The 16,728-nt window shown below is 38.5% G+C and overlaps 1 protein-coding gene across 1 annotated transcript; it reads right to left on the bottom strand.

Moving 5' to 3' along the window:
* Positions 1 to 484: 484 nt before the first annotated feature.
* rnf138.S (ring finger protein 138 S homeolog) lies at positions 485 to 10,077 on the bottom strand (the record flags this gene model as incomplete). The annotated part of the gene is given in 6 exon segments (NM_001096505.1): positions 485 to 661; positions 1,897 to 2,004; positions 4,599 to 4,704; positions 5,853 to 5,965; positions 8,401 to 8,566; positions 9,941 to 10,077. Coding segments are annotated over 6 exon segments (669 nt in total). The 3' UTR covers positions 485 to 592.
* Between the last annotated feature and the right edge of the window lie 6,651 nt (positions 10,078 to 16,728).

Below are 16,728 nucleotides of genomic sequence, written 5' to 3'. Positions count from 1 at the left end.
TCCCAATGTTGTCAATAGGGAAAAAAGATCATATATAGGAAGGCCGGAATTTTTTTCCCAGAAAAGGTGGCAAACCTACTCACCTCAAGTCTACCCCAGATCAGCCCACCTTAAACTGAATTATCTGATCAAATCTGCCGGTACATGCATCTTGAAATGATGCTGGTTATTGCTGCTAAAGGTGGTCCTACAATATATTACAATTATGTATTGATTACTTTTGTAAACAACACTTTATTTTCTCTTAAAAGGGACTGCAACTGCATTCGCTGGGGGCTTTCTATGTATTTTCCATGGACTGGTGCTCATCTGCAGATAAACTTTCCATCACAGCCATTTTACCTGCCATTTGCTGTTATTTCAAGGTCAGGACTTGGGAATGTGCAACGCAGTAGGGTAAAACATTTGTATTTTAGTGTAGGGACAAGTCTGCCCTATAGACTTGGAAATTCAGGTAAGATGGTGACACTTGCACATTTTTTGATACATTTTTATTTTAAATACATTACAAATTGTGATATTTAAAAAACAAAAAGGAAACGAGAAAGTCTGTCTGTAATCACTGTTACAAGATGCATTCTTTCTGCTTGAATCACCTTGAAATTTTGTACGAATTTGCAACGGCGATTTGAAACTGCGCCTCTTCATCAATGTTAATATTCTAAAGGAACAAGCAATAAGAGGGATAAAAAAAGTTTAAATTACATAGAAGTTAAACCTCCATTGTAGTAAGACATCCAATCAATACAATATCATTAGTGCATGGTGTGTCTGAAACAATATCTAACTGACCAGAGAAGCAAAATTCCATAAATAGGTGCAGTCCAGGGAGAACCTTATGGTCATGATTGAGAAGAGGTGGTAAGAAGACAGCAATAAGTTACTGGTGGAGAATTAAAGGTGATTTGGTGACAGAGAGAATATAAGGAGACACTAGCTATAGGAGTTTTATACAAGCAAAAATGTACAAGGGACTACCGAGAAGGAAAGCAGTCATAACTAAGGCAAAAAAAATAAATAAAAAAAAAATAAAAATACATACAACTGACTGATATGGATTGATTCTCTGTATATGTGAAAGAAGAAATGTTCACATCTTCCAAAATTAAATCAAATGACAAGACTTCAAAATAATAGTTAATTACTATGAAATACTATACAAAGCACATATTGCAGTGGGAAAATGTGCAGCCAGTGTAAAAGACACATACAATTTAAAAGTTCCAAATATGTTACTCAAATGTGTAAAAAAAATGCAGATCAACTCTGCACTGTACACACTGTTTGCATTGCTGGGAATAACCGTATAGACCACATCAAAAATGAGACAAATTTTTCTATGCATTTATACAAGATATGAGGGCATATTAGTTAAGGTGTAAATATAACAACTGCCCCTTTAAAACCTATACAAAAGAGGGCCGTGCACCTTTGCCCCCAATAACCACTAATATTTTATAGAATCCATGAGACATGGAGGGAACCATGTTGCACGATGTTTAGGGCTTTGCCTTCATACATCCAAGAAGCTCAAGGATTTTAAAAAGAAACCAACAGTGCCTCCCTAATTTTTGGATGAGTGAATGTTGTATCTGTATATTTCTTTTTAGTCGAAAGGGTAAGTCTATAGTACATTCTTGCTTTGCCCCACTAGCCTGTCTATGAAATGACAACAAAAAGTTGTTGTTTGGCACAACAAAGGGGGGTAAAAGAAAATACCAATTTTATCCAGAACCGGAACTCACTACTCTCAAACAACTGCAGGGTGCTTCCCTTTGAAAATTAACAACTGTGCAATCTGCTAGCACAAAAAAGTCTCTTTGTTGTGCCAAACTTTCTCTGTATGTGACTTTGTGAACCCAGGAACATACACACTGCTTACAAACTTGTACTTACCATAAACTCTAGATAGTTGAACTGATGTCTGGCATTTAAATGGGCAATAACATTCCCAGTAGTTTGAATAGGATCTCCCCAGGGTAAAGTGGCACAGATAGGGCAAACCTGGCATGTAGAATGAATAAAGAAATGTCCGGTCATATTTAGCTTTGGGTGTTAGCTAACTATCAAACAGTTAATAGTCAAGTGGAGAGACAAGCAGGGTTCCATTTATTGAACCATCAGGCTTTAAAAAAACAAAACACAGCACAACACTTCACTAAAATGCAGCGTTTCGTCGTGGGCTGAACGCTGGCAACTTTTGGCTCGTTACTTTGGCAATGAAAGCATAGATCTTGAAGATGCGCCATCATTCATTTCTGCCTAGCGAAACTTCACTAGGGATTTTGCGCTCAGAGTGGGAAATTTAAAGTTGTATGGATGTCTTTGTCTATGTATAGGCACCAACATTTAACTCTTTTTAAAACACGTCCAGGAAACCTTAATAAAGACAATAGTGTTATTCTAATGCCCTACACATGTGCCCACTGTAAATTTAATGTTCCATATGTTTGCAAAATGTTTGGGCAGAAACCGGTTACCCAAAAAAAAGTTCAAGTTTTTTTTGCAGGCAATCAGGCTCAAAAAAGGGCAAAGTTGCCAGCTTTTTTGGACATTGATGCATTTTCGGCTCACAGTATAATGTAAGTGACAGAAAATTGAAGAAGATCTAGTTACTTTAATGCACTTAGTCTGGTCTGAGGTGGTGAAAGCAACTCTCTCGAAAGAGGTAATGTTCAGTAAAATCCGCACTTTAGTGAATTTGCGGAGTAACGTCTATTCGCCAGAGTGATTTGTCGCCTGGCAATAGAGTGTGAATTACCGCTAGCACCCGTCTTTCGCTAGGGAATTAGCGCCTGCGCCCGTAGTAAATCGGCGATGTCCCTGCGGGCAGTAATGCTAGCGAATTGTCGCTAGAGTTAGCCACTTCGCTCTTTGGTAAATCTGCCCCTTAGGGCTTTAGCACGGACAGATTTGGGGAGATTTAGTCGTCTGGCAACTAATCACCTCTTCTTCGGGGCGACAATCTCCCCGAACTGCCTTCCCCCTGCTAAAATGAAAAATGGCCCGCGGCAATGCACTCGCAGAGCTTCGATTCCGATTTCTCGTGAGGCAACTTCTGAAATTGAAGTACCGCGAGTGCATTGCCGCAGGTGATTTTTCATTTTAGCAGGGGGAAGGCAGTTCGGGGGGATTGTCACAAAGAAAGAAGAGGCGATTAGTCGCAAGGCGACTAAACCTCCCCGAATCTACCAGTGTGTTAAAGCCCTTAGAGACTAATCTATGTTGCCCAGAATAATGAACTAGGCACCTCTCCTCCAAGAAATAGCTGAGGTTGTACATTGTGACCACTTATCTTAGGTCAAAGTTATTCTCTTTTGTCATTCTTAAGTGCCTTGAAAGATAGGGGCAAACCAGTCAAAGTACAGAGAACTCTATTTATCTAATGGATTAAAGTAGTTTATTCATTCGGTTTATGAATTAAGCAGAGCAATAGAGGTAGAGCTAGAGGAGGTTCTTTTAATGTCTGTAATGATAAATGTTTCAGAAGGTGTTCCCACTTGGGGACAATGAGAAATATTTGGTGGACATAACAATTAGCCTTGGTCCAGTTTATATCTTTTAGGGCAGAGACAGACAAGAAGATTCGGGGAGATTAGTCGCCCGGTGACAAATAGCCTCTTCAGGCGACTAATCTCCCCAAACTGCCTCCCCACCAGCTAGAATCTAAATTGACAGCGGGATGGCACTCTGACCGCTTCATTTTCCGAAGTTGCCTCACAAGGAAACTTCGGACGACTTTGGAAAACGAAGTACCAGCTGAACAATAATAAGTGTGGAAGATGAAAAAGTGCAAAAAGGACACTTACATGCAGGAATCAAATAAGCAATCACCATGCACATTAACAAAACAAAGTAAACCCCCCACTATCTAAAGCCTTCTCAAATTTAATTTACAGGGACAGTACAATAGGCATTCAATGAACAGGGCCTGTGCTACAAATACATGCCTATTGTTTCTACTAAAGGGGTTGTTCACCTTCAAATTAATTTTTGTTTGTATGACGTAGAGAGCGATATTCTGAGACAATTGGTTTTCATTTATTATTTCTGGTTATTTAGTTTTTTTTCAGCAATCTGGTTGCTAGGATCAAAATTACCCTAGCAACCATGCATTGAGAAATGATATAAACCAGTTGCAATGTTGCATGGAATTAGCCATTCTATAACATACAAAAAAGTTTAACTTGAAGGTGAACCATCCCTTTAGGTACTTTATACAAAAGTGTCTTTCACAAAACGGTCACAATCTACTTCCTGTTCATAGGAGTACAATAAAAAAAAAAAGCAGCAGTCCATCGAGCAGCTCTGTGTAGACTGTGCTGCTCCTTATCACAAAGCCTACCAAGGACTTCCAACTGGGGAAGGGAGAGGTTGGTTTACACAGAAAAAAAAAAATATTTCCTAATTAAAACTATAGGCAAAACATATATTCCCACCATTTGCACTTTATTGTCACTCTCTCACACTTTGTGGCACCATCCCAATTTTTCACACACTGGCTTTTAAACTTTTACAACTCTATAAAATGCAGAATTAAAACTCGAGCCTGAGCAAAAACAAAAACAAACAAAAAAAAAACAAAACCAGTAGGTTACCATTTCCACCTCTTCATAGTAATGCACATTGTTACAGTGCTCCAGTAGGCTCCTTTGATTTAAATTATGTTCAGAACACAAAGGGCACTTGTATTTTGGCTCCTGGCTGCAACAGAAACATTTTTATATAAAAGTTGGAAATCGACACAAATTCATCCTTAAGTTATCAGGACTAAACCTGCCATTAGTTTATAGTACAGGTATGGGATCTGTTATCCAGAAACCAGTTATCCATAACGTTCCGAATTACGGAAAGGCCGTCTCCCATCGACTCCATTATAATTTTTAAAAATTATTTCCTTTTTCTCTGTAATAATAAAACAGTAGCTTGTACTTGATCCCAACTAAGATATAATTATTCCTTGCTGGAAGCAGAACCAGCCTATTGGGCTTATTTAATGTTTACATGATTTTCTAGTAGACGAGGTATGAAGATCCAAATTACAGAAAGATAAGTTATCCGTAAAAACCCAGGTCCAGAACTTTCTGTATAAAGGGTCCCATACCTGAAGTAGAAAAAGAACTTAACCATCATTCAGAAAGACTTTTTTTTCAACTGGTTGAATAATGCCCAAAAGCATCTTTAGCTCGCATTTGGAATCAAACCAAACTAGAATCCACAATGTTACCTTATTTATTATTAAAAAAGCATGATTTAATCTGATTGGGGAGAACGCGGGTGTTTTCCACCGATTTTTTGCCCGTAAAGTCCAAAATAGATGGTTTTCAGGCTAATTCCAGAGCAGACCACAGAAACTTTCAAATAGGATATGGAATTCTCCCATTGACTTATAAACAACTTCAGCAGGTCTGAGATGTCGAATTTTCGGATTCTGACTTTTTCCATTCTTAGGGTATAATAAATATTGAAGTTTTTTTCCCTACTAAAAATTCAGATTTATAGTTAAAAAAAAAACAAAAAAAAAAAAAACCTTGAATTTTTCAAGTTTTTGGCAGACTTTAATAAATAACCCCCTTAATGTATACATGCTAATTATTTTATGATGGATTTCTGAAATACCAAAAAGAAAAACACCCCAAAGGCGGCTTGTCATCAATGTTGCATGCAAATATAGGATCACAACCTGGCTGCTTTTAAGGTCCTGGACAATTAAAAATACTGTACATGATACTTATGATAATAGAATAAGAAATAAATACTGGGACCATAAATAATATGCCAACCCAATGTAAACCAGGAACCACAGAAAATATATCTTAAATACAAATGTATACTGAAAATACATTTTTCACCATTTGGTTGAATTTTGGCCAGTCTGTATAGTGACATTTTTAGGTGATAATCCATATTCCTCCTGGTACTTTCTACAGGATTTGTAATGGAGCTTCATGTAATGCAGTTTCATCTGAAAATTAAACATTTGAAGGTCAACTTAAAATGAAGCCAACATTTACAAAAAACCAAAACAAAATAGAGAATATATCAATATTTCAAGGGCCAGTAGGGGAACAAAGGTTTTGCCTTTTGTATTAAATCACGAAAAACTATGGTTTATGGATTTCCTTAGCTGAAAAAGGCAGACTGGGAAACTAAATCTGCTCCATGTATGAAGATTACGTATGTATTAGCTTACCAGTGTACAGATAAACTACCTGCATGATGGACTTCAACAAATCCCAACAAAACAGTCGCAACAAAAAGGAGGAGGGGTTATATACTGGTAGGCTATGTCACAAGAACCATGGAGTACTTTCAATCTCCCCATTTAGTTTCCAAAATCATACATTTTTCACATTAAAATAGGCAAGTGTAAATTATACATAAAAAAAAAAAAAAAAACATCAAATAAGCAGCACTTTATTTGTTTCTCAATAACATTGTCCATAAAACTAAAGTTCTTTATCCCCTAATCAGATAATTGAGTCAATACCTAATTACTACCAATATAAGATAAAACTTCCTATATGACATTATGTTGTGTATATACCCCACAGTTTATTGTAGTGAATCACAGGCTGCAGATTTCCAATCGCTTATATCACCAAGGATAAGCAGCCTAAGCTACTCAGATCTCACAGACCAGGCTTTGATCCCCAAAGGGACAGACTTCTCACAATTCTGATGCCTCTTTGTGAGCTAATTTTTCCATTCAATACCCTTTGGCACATAATTCCTTGCCTGAATGTACACGTCTTACCAGAAGTGATGTCAACATTCCAAAGTGTATTCCGCCTGCTTCTCCTCACTCTCAGATTAGTTCTTAGTGATACCAGTATTAGTCCATTCAGATAAGGGGCTAATAAATATTAGTGCTGCTTTTTTTTTTTTTTTTTTTTTTTTTAACTCCTCTTCCTTCAATGCGTTTCAACATGTGCCTGAAACAACAGGGGATGTTTTGCAACCTTTTAAAGGTGGCCAAATATACAATTAGAATCTTTCCCACGACCATTAGCCGTATGAAAGATCTTTTGTCCGCTCTACTAAAGCTAAGAGCTGAATTTGGCAGATATGCAGGTAAAAACAAAACCCAATTCTTTAGCTCTGCGATTCAGCCTTAATGTTACGATGTTCCGGCACCTTCAAAGGTGACCGATCAAAATTTTTAGTCCTGCCAGATATCCCAGGTTTTTAACCAATATCGGTCACCTTGTCCCCCACCATACATGTACAAATTATCTGAAAGATCTTTTGTATGGAAATATTGGTGCATGTATGGCCACCTTTAGTGCTATAACCCCATCTATTATCTGTCCCCTTGCAGTTACACTAGTTCAGTAATTAACTAAATTAAGTTTTTTTCCCTAATATGTGCAAGTGTAGTGCCACGTAAGTCCATTTTTCACATGACCTAAATCAAATGCAGAACAAGTCTAGAGCAGGCACGCTAGTTTATTTTATATTAAGTCAAACACCATATGTAACAGGATATCTGTACCCTATACCACCATGCTTGACATTCACAAGAAATTTCACTACTCGCATAATAAGAACCCATGGTGCCCTGCTGTGGGTTATGGTTTCTTGTTGAGATTGTACACCCTATGTCTGTAATCACACTACAACAGGGATCCCCAACCTTTTGAACCTGTGAGCAACATTCAGAAGTAAAAGGAGTTGGGGAGCAACTCTAGCATGAAAAATGTTCTTGGGTTGCCAAATAAGTGCTTGGTAGCCCCTATGCGGATTGTCAACCTCCATTGAGGCTCTGTTTGGCAGTGCACCTGGTTTTTATGCAACCAAAACTTGCCTCTAAGTCTAGAATTCAAATACAAGCTCCTTCTTTGAGGCCACTGGGAGCAACACCCAAGGGGTTGGAGAGCAACATGTTGCTCACCAGCTAGTGGTTGGGGACTTCTGCACTACATGAGGACAGTGATTTAGCTGGAGAAATCAAAGCTTCACTGATAAAAGACAGAATTATGCAACCCCTTCTGGGACTATTTGAATATGTGCGGATTGTAGAAAAAAAAAAAAAAAAAAAAAAAAGCTTCATTATTGTAGCCATAACAGCCCCTTTTCTCTTTCTCCTGGCACTGTAGTCCTTGCAGGGTCTTGGTCTTATATGCCATCCAGTTGTGTCAGCCATCTAAGATTTCGTTTATAGCACAACACATTTCTGGAAATGGCTTCTTACTGGTGAAAAGGTTCAGCAGGGGTACAGAGTGGGTAGATCTCCTACAGTAATAGCGTGCCATGAATGATGAGGAGGATGACACCTTCTTACTCTATAAACTGATCTGATTTTCAGATTATAAGCAGTGTAAAAGTTGGTAAAATGTATATAAAGACTGTATTATAAAAAAATAAAAAAAATGTTTTAACTTCTATAGAAATACTTACCATTTTCCCGCAATACATACAGCCTCCCGAAAGCATTCTCATCTCTAGGTCAATATCAGTTGCTCTTACAGGAGCAGATCTTTCACTTTTGTTCACTGGTCCACGACAAAGGGGACAATATGCACCCCCTGACTTCATTGCCAACATAAAACATTTCCTGCAAAAACTGAAAAGTTGTCTACATTTAATAAAGGAGATCAAATTAACTTGGAAAGATGCATTTTTAATTTTACCAGCAATAGATTTAAAGGAGAACTAAAGCATAACTAAAGAAGTAGCTAGAAATGTTGTACATTACCTTTTGGGCTTCTGTACCAGCCTAAGGCAACCACAGCCCTCTAGAAGGGAAGATCTCTACCCCCAAAGATGCCCCAGTAGTTCCCCATCTTATTTTCTGCTGATTCATTGCACATGCTCTGTGCTGCGGTCACGTACTGAGCTTAGGGACCCACTCACAATATACAGTACACATAGAATAGAAATGTCACAATACAAGGCTGATTAGTTATTAATACAGATAATTGTCAGCTCAGAAACTAGTGCAATTAGCATCAGAATTTAATAATCAGTCTTGTAGCATCAGCTTATATTACAGACAAATCTCATTTTCTGCTTGAAAATTTGCGACGACCCCTAAGTTTAGCTTCTCAACAGCTGCTCAGAGCCCACTGAGCATGCGAGTGTCGCAGACACTTTCCAAGGTGGTGACGTCCTGGATCATTTCTGCAATTTTAAGCTAGTGCAATAAGTTCAGTATGTAAAATATGGAATTTTTAACCATATTAATTTTTAGGGTTTAGTTCTCCTTTAACAGAACTGGTTACACTGTTGGTACTGACAGTAACTAAAACTTGCTATGCAAATAAAATCACATGAAGTAGCCTATTTTCTTATACAGCATGGAAGTGGTAATGCAATTTGCATAAATATATATAGAAAACCCCAGGTTCCAAGGTAGGGGGGGGGGGGTGTGTATACACACACGACAGAGTGCTTGGAACCTGGGGTTTTCTGGATAAGGGATCTTTCCATAATTTGGTTCTTCATACCTTAAGTCTACTAAAAATAATTTAAACATTAAACACAATAGGCTGGTTTTGCTTCCAATAAGAATCATATCCATTATCGGGAAACCTGTTATCCAGAAATGGGATCCATTATCCGCAAATCTTTTATCCAGAAAGCTCTGAATAGAAAGGCCATCTTACATAGACTCAATGTTATTCTATTTTTCCCCTTTTCTCTGTAATAATAATAAAACAGTAGCTTGTACATGATCCAAACTAAGATATAAATTAATCCTTATTGGAAGTTATACCAGCCTATTGGATTTATTTAATGTTTACATGATTTCTAGACTTAAGGTATGAAGATCTTAATTACAGAAAGATCACTTATCAGGAAAAACCCCAGGCCCCAAGCTGGATAACCCATACCTGTAGTCAATTTGACAAACACACTTAACTATATAACAAGCCAACAAATCCTCTACAAAGACTGTGTTGGTGCAACCCCTCTCTGTGCATCACAAAGTACTCACACGTGCCGACAGGACTGCGTTCTCACTGGGGTTTGTAGTATTTCTTGACAAACTGGACACAAAAACTCTTCCGTTATTTCAGAAGAACATGACATCGCTTCAGCCATAAGCAAAAGTGCTTGAGTTTTGTATCCAACACTCTCACCAAGGATAAGGTTTTATGGGAATAGTTAAGTAGAAACAAGCTAGAAAAGTGACCCATTAACAGGACGAGAGGCGCCTGCTTAAATTTATACCATGTGAAATCACTTGCATTCTGATCAGTGGAAATTAGTCTCAGTGTATCTACACAAGGCATCGTCTAACATGGGGCTGCAGAGACTTGAGCACAGCCCTGCAGTGTATTTTTCAGTAGAAATACTAATATAATGGAGAACATTACAAGGGTTACAAATAATGTATGACTGCAAAGATTTCAGCATAGTTATCTGGCACAAGGGTCATTTTCCCAACTGGCATATTTTTCCATTCCACAACCTATGTGTGTGTGTACTGACAGGCATGGGGTCAGTCTATTAGTGTACACACAGAGTTAATTTCATTGCAGAACCAAATCCACTGTGTGCACACTAAAGGCAGTGAAAGGCAGCAGATCTTTGTGGCATTAGCCTAACCCTAAGGGTGCATATACATAGGGGAATGTTAAAAAGAACAAAGTACTCATTTACAAACTTGCAGCATTTTTCCTGCAGAATTCCATACATACATACATACATCATAATGCATATCTATTTAAAATGGAATGTTTGGGAAATGTTCCTAATGCCCATCTGCAGGCATTCAGTTATGGCCCAGCAGTGTGTGTTTTCTAAACATGTGCAGGTTTAAAGGAACATTTTGGAGGGCCTGTTACCTGAGAATATGCAAAGCTTCTACCAGCTGTGCAAAGCTGTTGTTACTTTAAAATGACATTTTTACAGTGGATGCTGGAAATTGTGCAGCAAAGTTGGAGTTAGAGTGACACAGAAAATATACAGTGTACATTGAGCTGACATCCCTCCAGTGTCATGTAATTGTATTCCATTTATTGATTGATTTAAATATTCTTTTACTGAGAATACTACTATGACTATAATTAGAATGGGGAAAGGACTGCACCCTAAAGAGAATATTACCTCTGCACAAGATGCACATTGATCCAAAAACAGTCTATAAAACCCACTGGGTAGGGTTGCCATCTTTTGTGGAAAAAATACCGGCCTTCATATATTCTTGATTTCTATTAATAACATTGGCATCAAGCATTATTTTTACCGGCCAGACCGGTAAAATACCGGGCTGGTGGCAACCCTACTACTGGGTGTCAGCCATGCATATTCTGAGATACTAAAGATATAGCCCTGGGCCTATGCTTGAGTGCTAGTGGCCAAAATATGTGGCTAAAAATGATGCCAAAAACATGACTAGGTTATAAAAATCACAATGCAAGAGAGCTATGGCAGATGTACTTATGCTACTGACATCCTATATCAGGGATCCCCAACCTTTTTTACCCACAAGCCACATTCAAATGTAAAAAGAGTTGGGGAGCAACACAAGCATAAAAAAGTCCCTTGGGGTGCCACATAAGGGCTGTGATTGGCTATGTGGTAGCTCCTATGTGGACTGGCAGCCTACAGGAGGCTCTACTTGGCAATATACTTAGTTTTTATGCAATTAAAACTTACTTCCATGCCAGGAATTCAAAAATAATCGCCTACTTTGAGGCCACTGGGAGCAACATCCAAGGGGTTGGAGAGCAACCTGTTGCTCACGAGCTACTGGTTGGGGATCACTGTCCTATATAATAAAGTTGAAGTGTCTCTGCGTCCAGTCCCTGTGTCCGTGGGATTGCGCTACTGCGCATGTGCCCCACGGACCGTCTAGCGCCCGTTAATTTAACGGGCTTAATGTCTAGTTATCTATGATCTGCGTGTAGGCTGCACATTGCTATCAAGTGTCAAGGGCACCAATCAGCTGGCCACCCTATATGAATATTTGACAATGGGCTGATTGCCTTAGGGCAATACAGTACTGGTTATAGGGCAACAGCACAGTGTGCATTATTAAAGGTAACCTGTAATAAAGGTATAGCCACCAGTTGTACAAAGGTGTCAAGAGGCTGCATCTGCCACATAGTGATAAGAGTATAATTTACAGCAGTGGACAGCAGTGCTAACATAAAAGGTGCCATATACAGTAGAACCCCCATTTTATATCCCGATTTTAAATTTTCCCTCATTTTACATTGTTGTTTTGTAGTCCTCCCTATATATATTATGCAGAATATATTTCCCTGATTTTACATTTTCCTGGATTTTACACCATTTTCTTCTGGTTCCCTGAAAAAAGTAAAATGGGGGTTCTGATGTATTTCATGTTATAGCAACACAGCAGTGCACATAATGATTAACCGGGGGGGTATATTGTATTCAGGGTTTCCATAAATACTAAGAAAGAATAAGAAACTGCTGAGAATTCATGACACTTCTGAATGGAGATCTCTGACCTGAGGAGCTTGCAGTCTAAATTTGGTTCCTTATCAGACTTATCAATCCCTTAGTCCATGTATTATATTTCAGCAACAAAGCAGATTTTGCATTGCGTTTATTCTGTTATGTTTTTTTATAGAGGGACAAAAGCCAGAGAAGATTCTGAATGTTTGTTCATTACTCATATCATGGTTTGTACCAGCACAGAGATATGGCAGTAAACACACCAATACATACACGAGGCCTTGAGAAATAATGTACAGTATGCGTTTAATGCATATCGTTGCCCCAAACCTCTTTTCTGTGCTGGTATAATCTTCTTTCTAATCCACAGCACCACCTACTGGGCATATATGGATTTAATGGTAAAATACTTACAAGGAGGTATATCTGACAGTTTTTTCTTGGCTTTTGTGATATGTTTGTGTTCGTCCTAAGTCTATATATATATATATATATATATATATATATATATATATATATATATTTACTGTATACATACATGTATACACATATATATATACAGTCTAGGTATCGACACTCATTAAATTAACAGCATTAGCCGGTGCTAACTAAGAGAAAAATACGAGCAACGTAGAAAGCGCAATAATAGAAAAACAAAAACCAGTCTTTATTGATCCATGCTCACATCAACGTGTTTTGACCCGCTGAGGATCTTCGTCAGCACAGTGAAGTACTACAAATGTACACACAATCCTCAGTGGGTCGAAATGCATTGATGTAAGCAAGGATTAATAAAGTTTTTTTTTCCATATTTTTGCTTTCTACGGTGCTCATATATATATGTGTGTGTGTGTGTATATATATATATATATATATAAAATATATACATACAAGTTAATTGATATTTACATAAGGATTTAGATAAAGACCAACATTTTATACAATTATTTTATAGTATAAAGGATTCATATTACTGTCTGTTAGCAGTATTTTTAATTTATAGCAATCACGTGCATACACGTTTATTTTGCATACACATGTTTTTTTGGCAAAGAAAGCAATTTTATTTAATATAGTTATTCATTTATTCCTTCTACCTGTACATTAAAGTAAAATCTTTGGATTCTATTCTACTGGATGAGTGTCTGTCTGTGCTAGGGACGCCTAGGAAAAGCTCCGCTATTTTCTTCTACACACCAGTGTAATTTTTTCCTAAAAGGAGCATTAGCAATTGCATTGCATTGGAAGCACTTAAAATATTGGCATACCCAGTGAATTCAGCAATTCCTTGTACTTTACATTTTGGGAGCAATGTATGTCCCCTTTAAGGATTCTGATGGATGTTAGAACTAAGCTGCGGCTATTCATGTGTATCAGAGCAAGGGGGTCATGTATTTCTCATCCCACCCAGTTTTGCAAGCTGAGGATGGCCAGGTGAATGTATACTGTTGTGTAGAACATGAGATATCAATAACAAACACTAGGCTCTTATGACTTTTATCCCAACCAACTTCAGCCCAAGTAAAATTCATTGTTCAGATGAGGACTATACTTTGGAGGTAAATGCAAATAGCACCAAGCTGCTGTTATATAAGTCACGGCTGGTACTTGTGGATTGAAAGGGCTGCTCAGCATTGAATACTCCTCCCAAGTTGCTGTAAGAAGTGAAGGAAAAGCTTGGCTTGATCCCCCTTCTATGGTTGTTCATACTCTGGAAATAATCTCCCCACAGTAGATAAGAATAGGCTGAACATCACCAGAGTCCCAGTGTAACTGCACTTGTTGTAGGTGTCTAGTAATGTGCATCCCTCACAAAATAAAATAGCATGGTTGTTTAAAGACAAAAGCTACAACATCTAAATCAAACGCTTTTTTTATTGTGTCAAAACATGTTTAGAATATGGAATTCCCACTGTAAAAATATTCAAGTACAATACAAAAAAATATTAAGAAAACTAAATTCAAGGGTAATATTTTAATAGTTATTAGAAAAACCACTAGCCATTATCCAAACACATATTTTATTAACATAGTCATACTGTATAAATTAGAGGCAGAGTTAGTGAACAGGGGACCAGGACAATGCAATGTGGAGGTTCCTAATTGGAACAAAACATCTATTTAAATTGTAAAGGCCTAACCTGTAGACTTCCTGCACTTGCTGAATTATTACTCAAGTGTCCTCGAAGCAAAGTTGAATTGGCACAGACATCATTTCCCTGCAATAAGTGTATTGTGTACTTTTATCAAGAATATATTCTGGCCAGGGCAAATGTCCTCTCTGTGCAGCCCTATAAGGTCCTAAATAGTATGGGATCCGTTATCTGAAAACCCATTATCCAAAAAGCTCCGAATTAAGGAAAGGCCGTCTCCCATTGACTCCATTATAATCAAATAATCCAATTTTTTCAGTGATTTGTTTTCCGAAGTCGCCCTGAAACTTCGGACGACTTCGGAAAATGAAGCACTCCCAGTGCCACCCTGCCGGCGATTTACATTCTAGCAGGCGGGAAGGCAGGGGAAGTGAATTTGTGGAGATTAGTCGCCCGAAGAAGAGGAGATTTGTCACCAGGCAACTAATATCCCCAAATTTGACCGTGTGCCTCTGCCCTAAAGTTTAATGTCCCTGTCTCTGGTGTTTCAGTCTGGCGGCTCAGTAATTCTGAAATGTATCAACTAAATGTATCAACTTAGAACAGTTTACAGGGTCGGTGACCCCCCTCCAGAGCTGCTTTAGAAGGTGAAAAATGACACTTTACACTTCAATATTAATAAAAACGGTGACACATAGAAAATAGAAAGTAATTGGAAAAAGTCGTTATTTCTGGTGATCGATCTGAAAACAACTAGTTGTTTGAAGGTGAACAACCCCTTTAAGATATGAAGTTCTAAATTATGAACAGATCCATTATCCAGAAAACCCCAGGCCCCGAGCATTCTGGATAACAGGTCCCATACCTGTACACAAAGAAATCATTGTTTTTGGACATGAATACATGGGAATGATCAATATATAGCAGAAGCCAAGCATTGTGTAAATGTATTTTTAGCACTTCTGTTTAAAAAGCAAGGAGAATTCACAAAGGCTGAGTTATCCCCATATGAAAGTGGAGTCAAAGGTTTTTTTACACCAAAAAATAACACACATTTCCAATCCAATTAACTCCAGTTCCACCTCAAGCAAAGGTTTTCTGATAAGTTTCCTCGGGCAACTTCAGAAAATCAAACAATCCGAGTGCCGATTTATAGTCTAGCCAGCGGGAAGCAGTTTGGGGAGATTAGTCCCTCCGAAGAAGAGGGGATTTGTAGCTGGGCGACTAATCTCCCCGAATGTGAGCGTGTGCCCTGACCATAAATGTGAGAGGGTGTAGAAATGCCATATTTGCTGACCTAGAGTGAGGCTTCTGTAAATTTAATGTTCCTTTTATGAAAATTTTCTTCATTTATCTTTCTTTGAGTTAGTGGACTAGTTGCTCAGTGACACATCTTGGGGGGGGGGGGGGGGGTGCTGCAGTTCCCTGAAAGCAGACCTGCCCTAAGGGCATGTTTACTGACATTGGAGATAAATATCTGGAGAGATTTCTGGAGATATTCAAATACAGCAAGTTTCTTGGTGATGCCTGACCATGCCTCACCTACACAGTGTACATGCAGTCATACAATTATCAACAGTATCAGCACAATCCATATCTCATATTAATACCCTCTCCTGTCCCAATATGGCAGCTTCTCTCTACAACGATGCCCTTTCAACAGCTCTTGACTCCCTTGCACCTTCTACCACCCGTCACAGCCGGCCAGCTAAACCCCAACCCTGGCACACTAGTGTAACACGGTACCTCAGAAGATGTAGTAGATCAGCTGAGCGACGGTGGAGAAAGTCACGAACTGATCCTGATTTCATCCACTTCAAATTCATGCTCTCCTGCTATAACCGAGCTCTATCATTAGCCAAAGAACAATACTTCTCTTATCTAATATCTACTATGTCCTCCAAACCACAGCAGCTGTTTGCCACATTTAACTCACTCCTATGCCCCCCTCCACCTCCTCCACCTATTAATGTTACTGCCCAAGACCTTGCTCATTTCTTTAATGAAAAAATCGATCTCATTAGGCTGAGCATACCGTCCGACAACAATCTCAGACCAACGTGCAGTCCACTCACATCTACTTTGCACTCCTTCACCCCTGCAACTCTAGATGAAGTCAGCAAACTTCTAGCCAGCTCAAAACCCACCACCTGCTCCCTTGACCCCATACCCTCTCGCCTTCTCCACCCAATCTCTGATACACTCTCTCCTGCACTTACCCACCTATTCAATCTTTCACTCTCTACTGGTACCTTTCCAT

The sequence above is a fragment of the Xenopus laevis genome, chromosome 6S (genome assembly GCF_017654675.1).
Source record: "Xenopus laevis strain J_2021 chromosome 6S, Xenopus_laevis_v10.1, whole genome shotgun sequence".
Classification (NCBI taxonomy): Eukaryota; Metazoa; Chordata; class Amphibia; order Anura; family Pipidae; genus Xenopus; species Xenopus laevis.
This window is presented reverse-complemented; position numbering and strand designations above follow the sequence as displayed.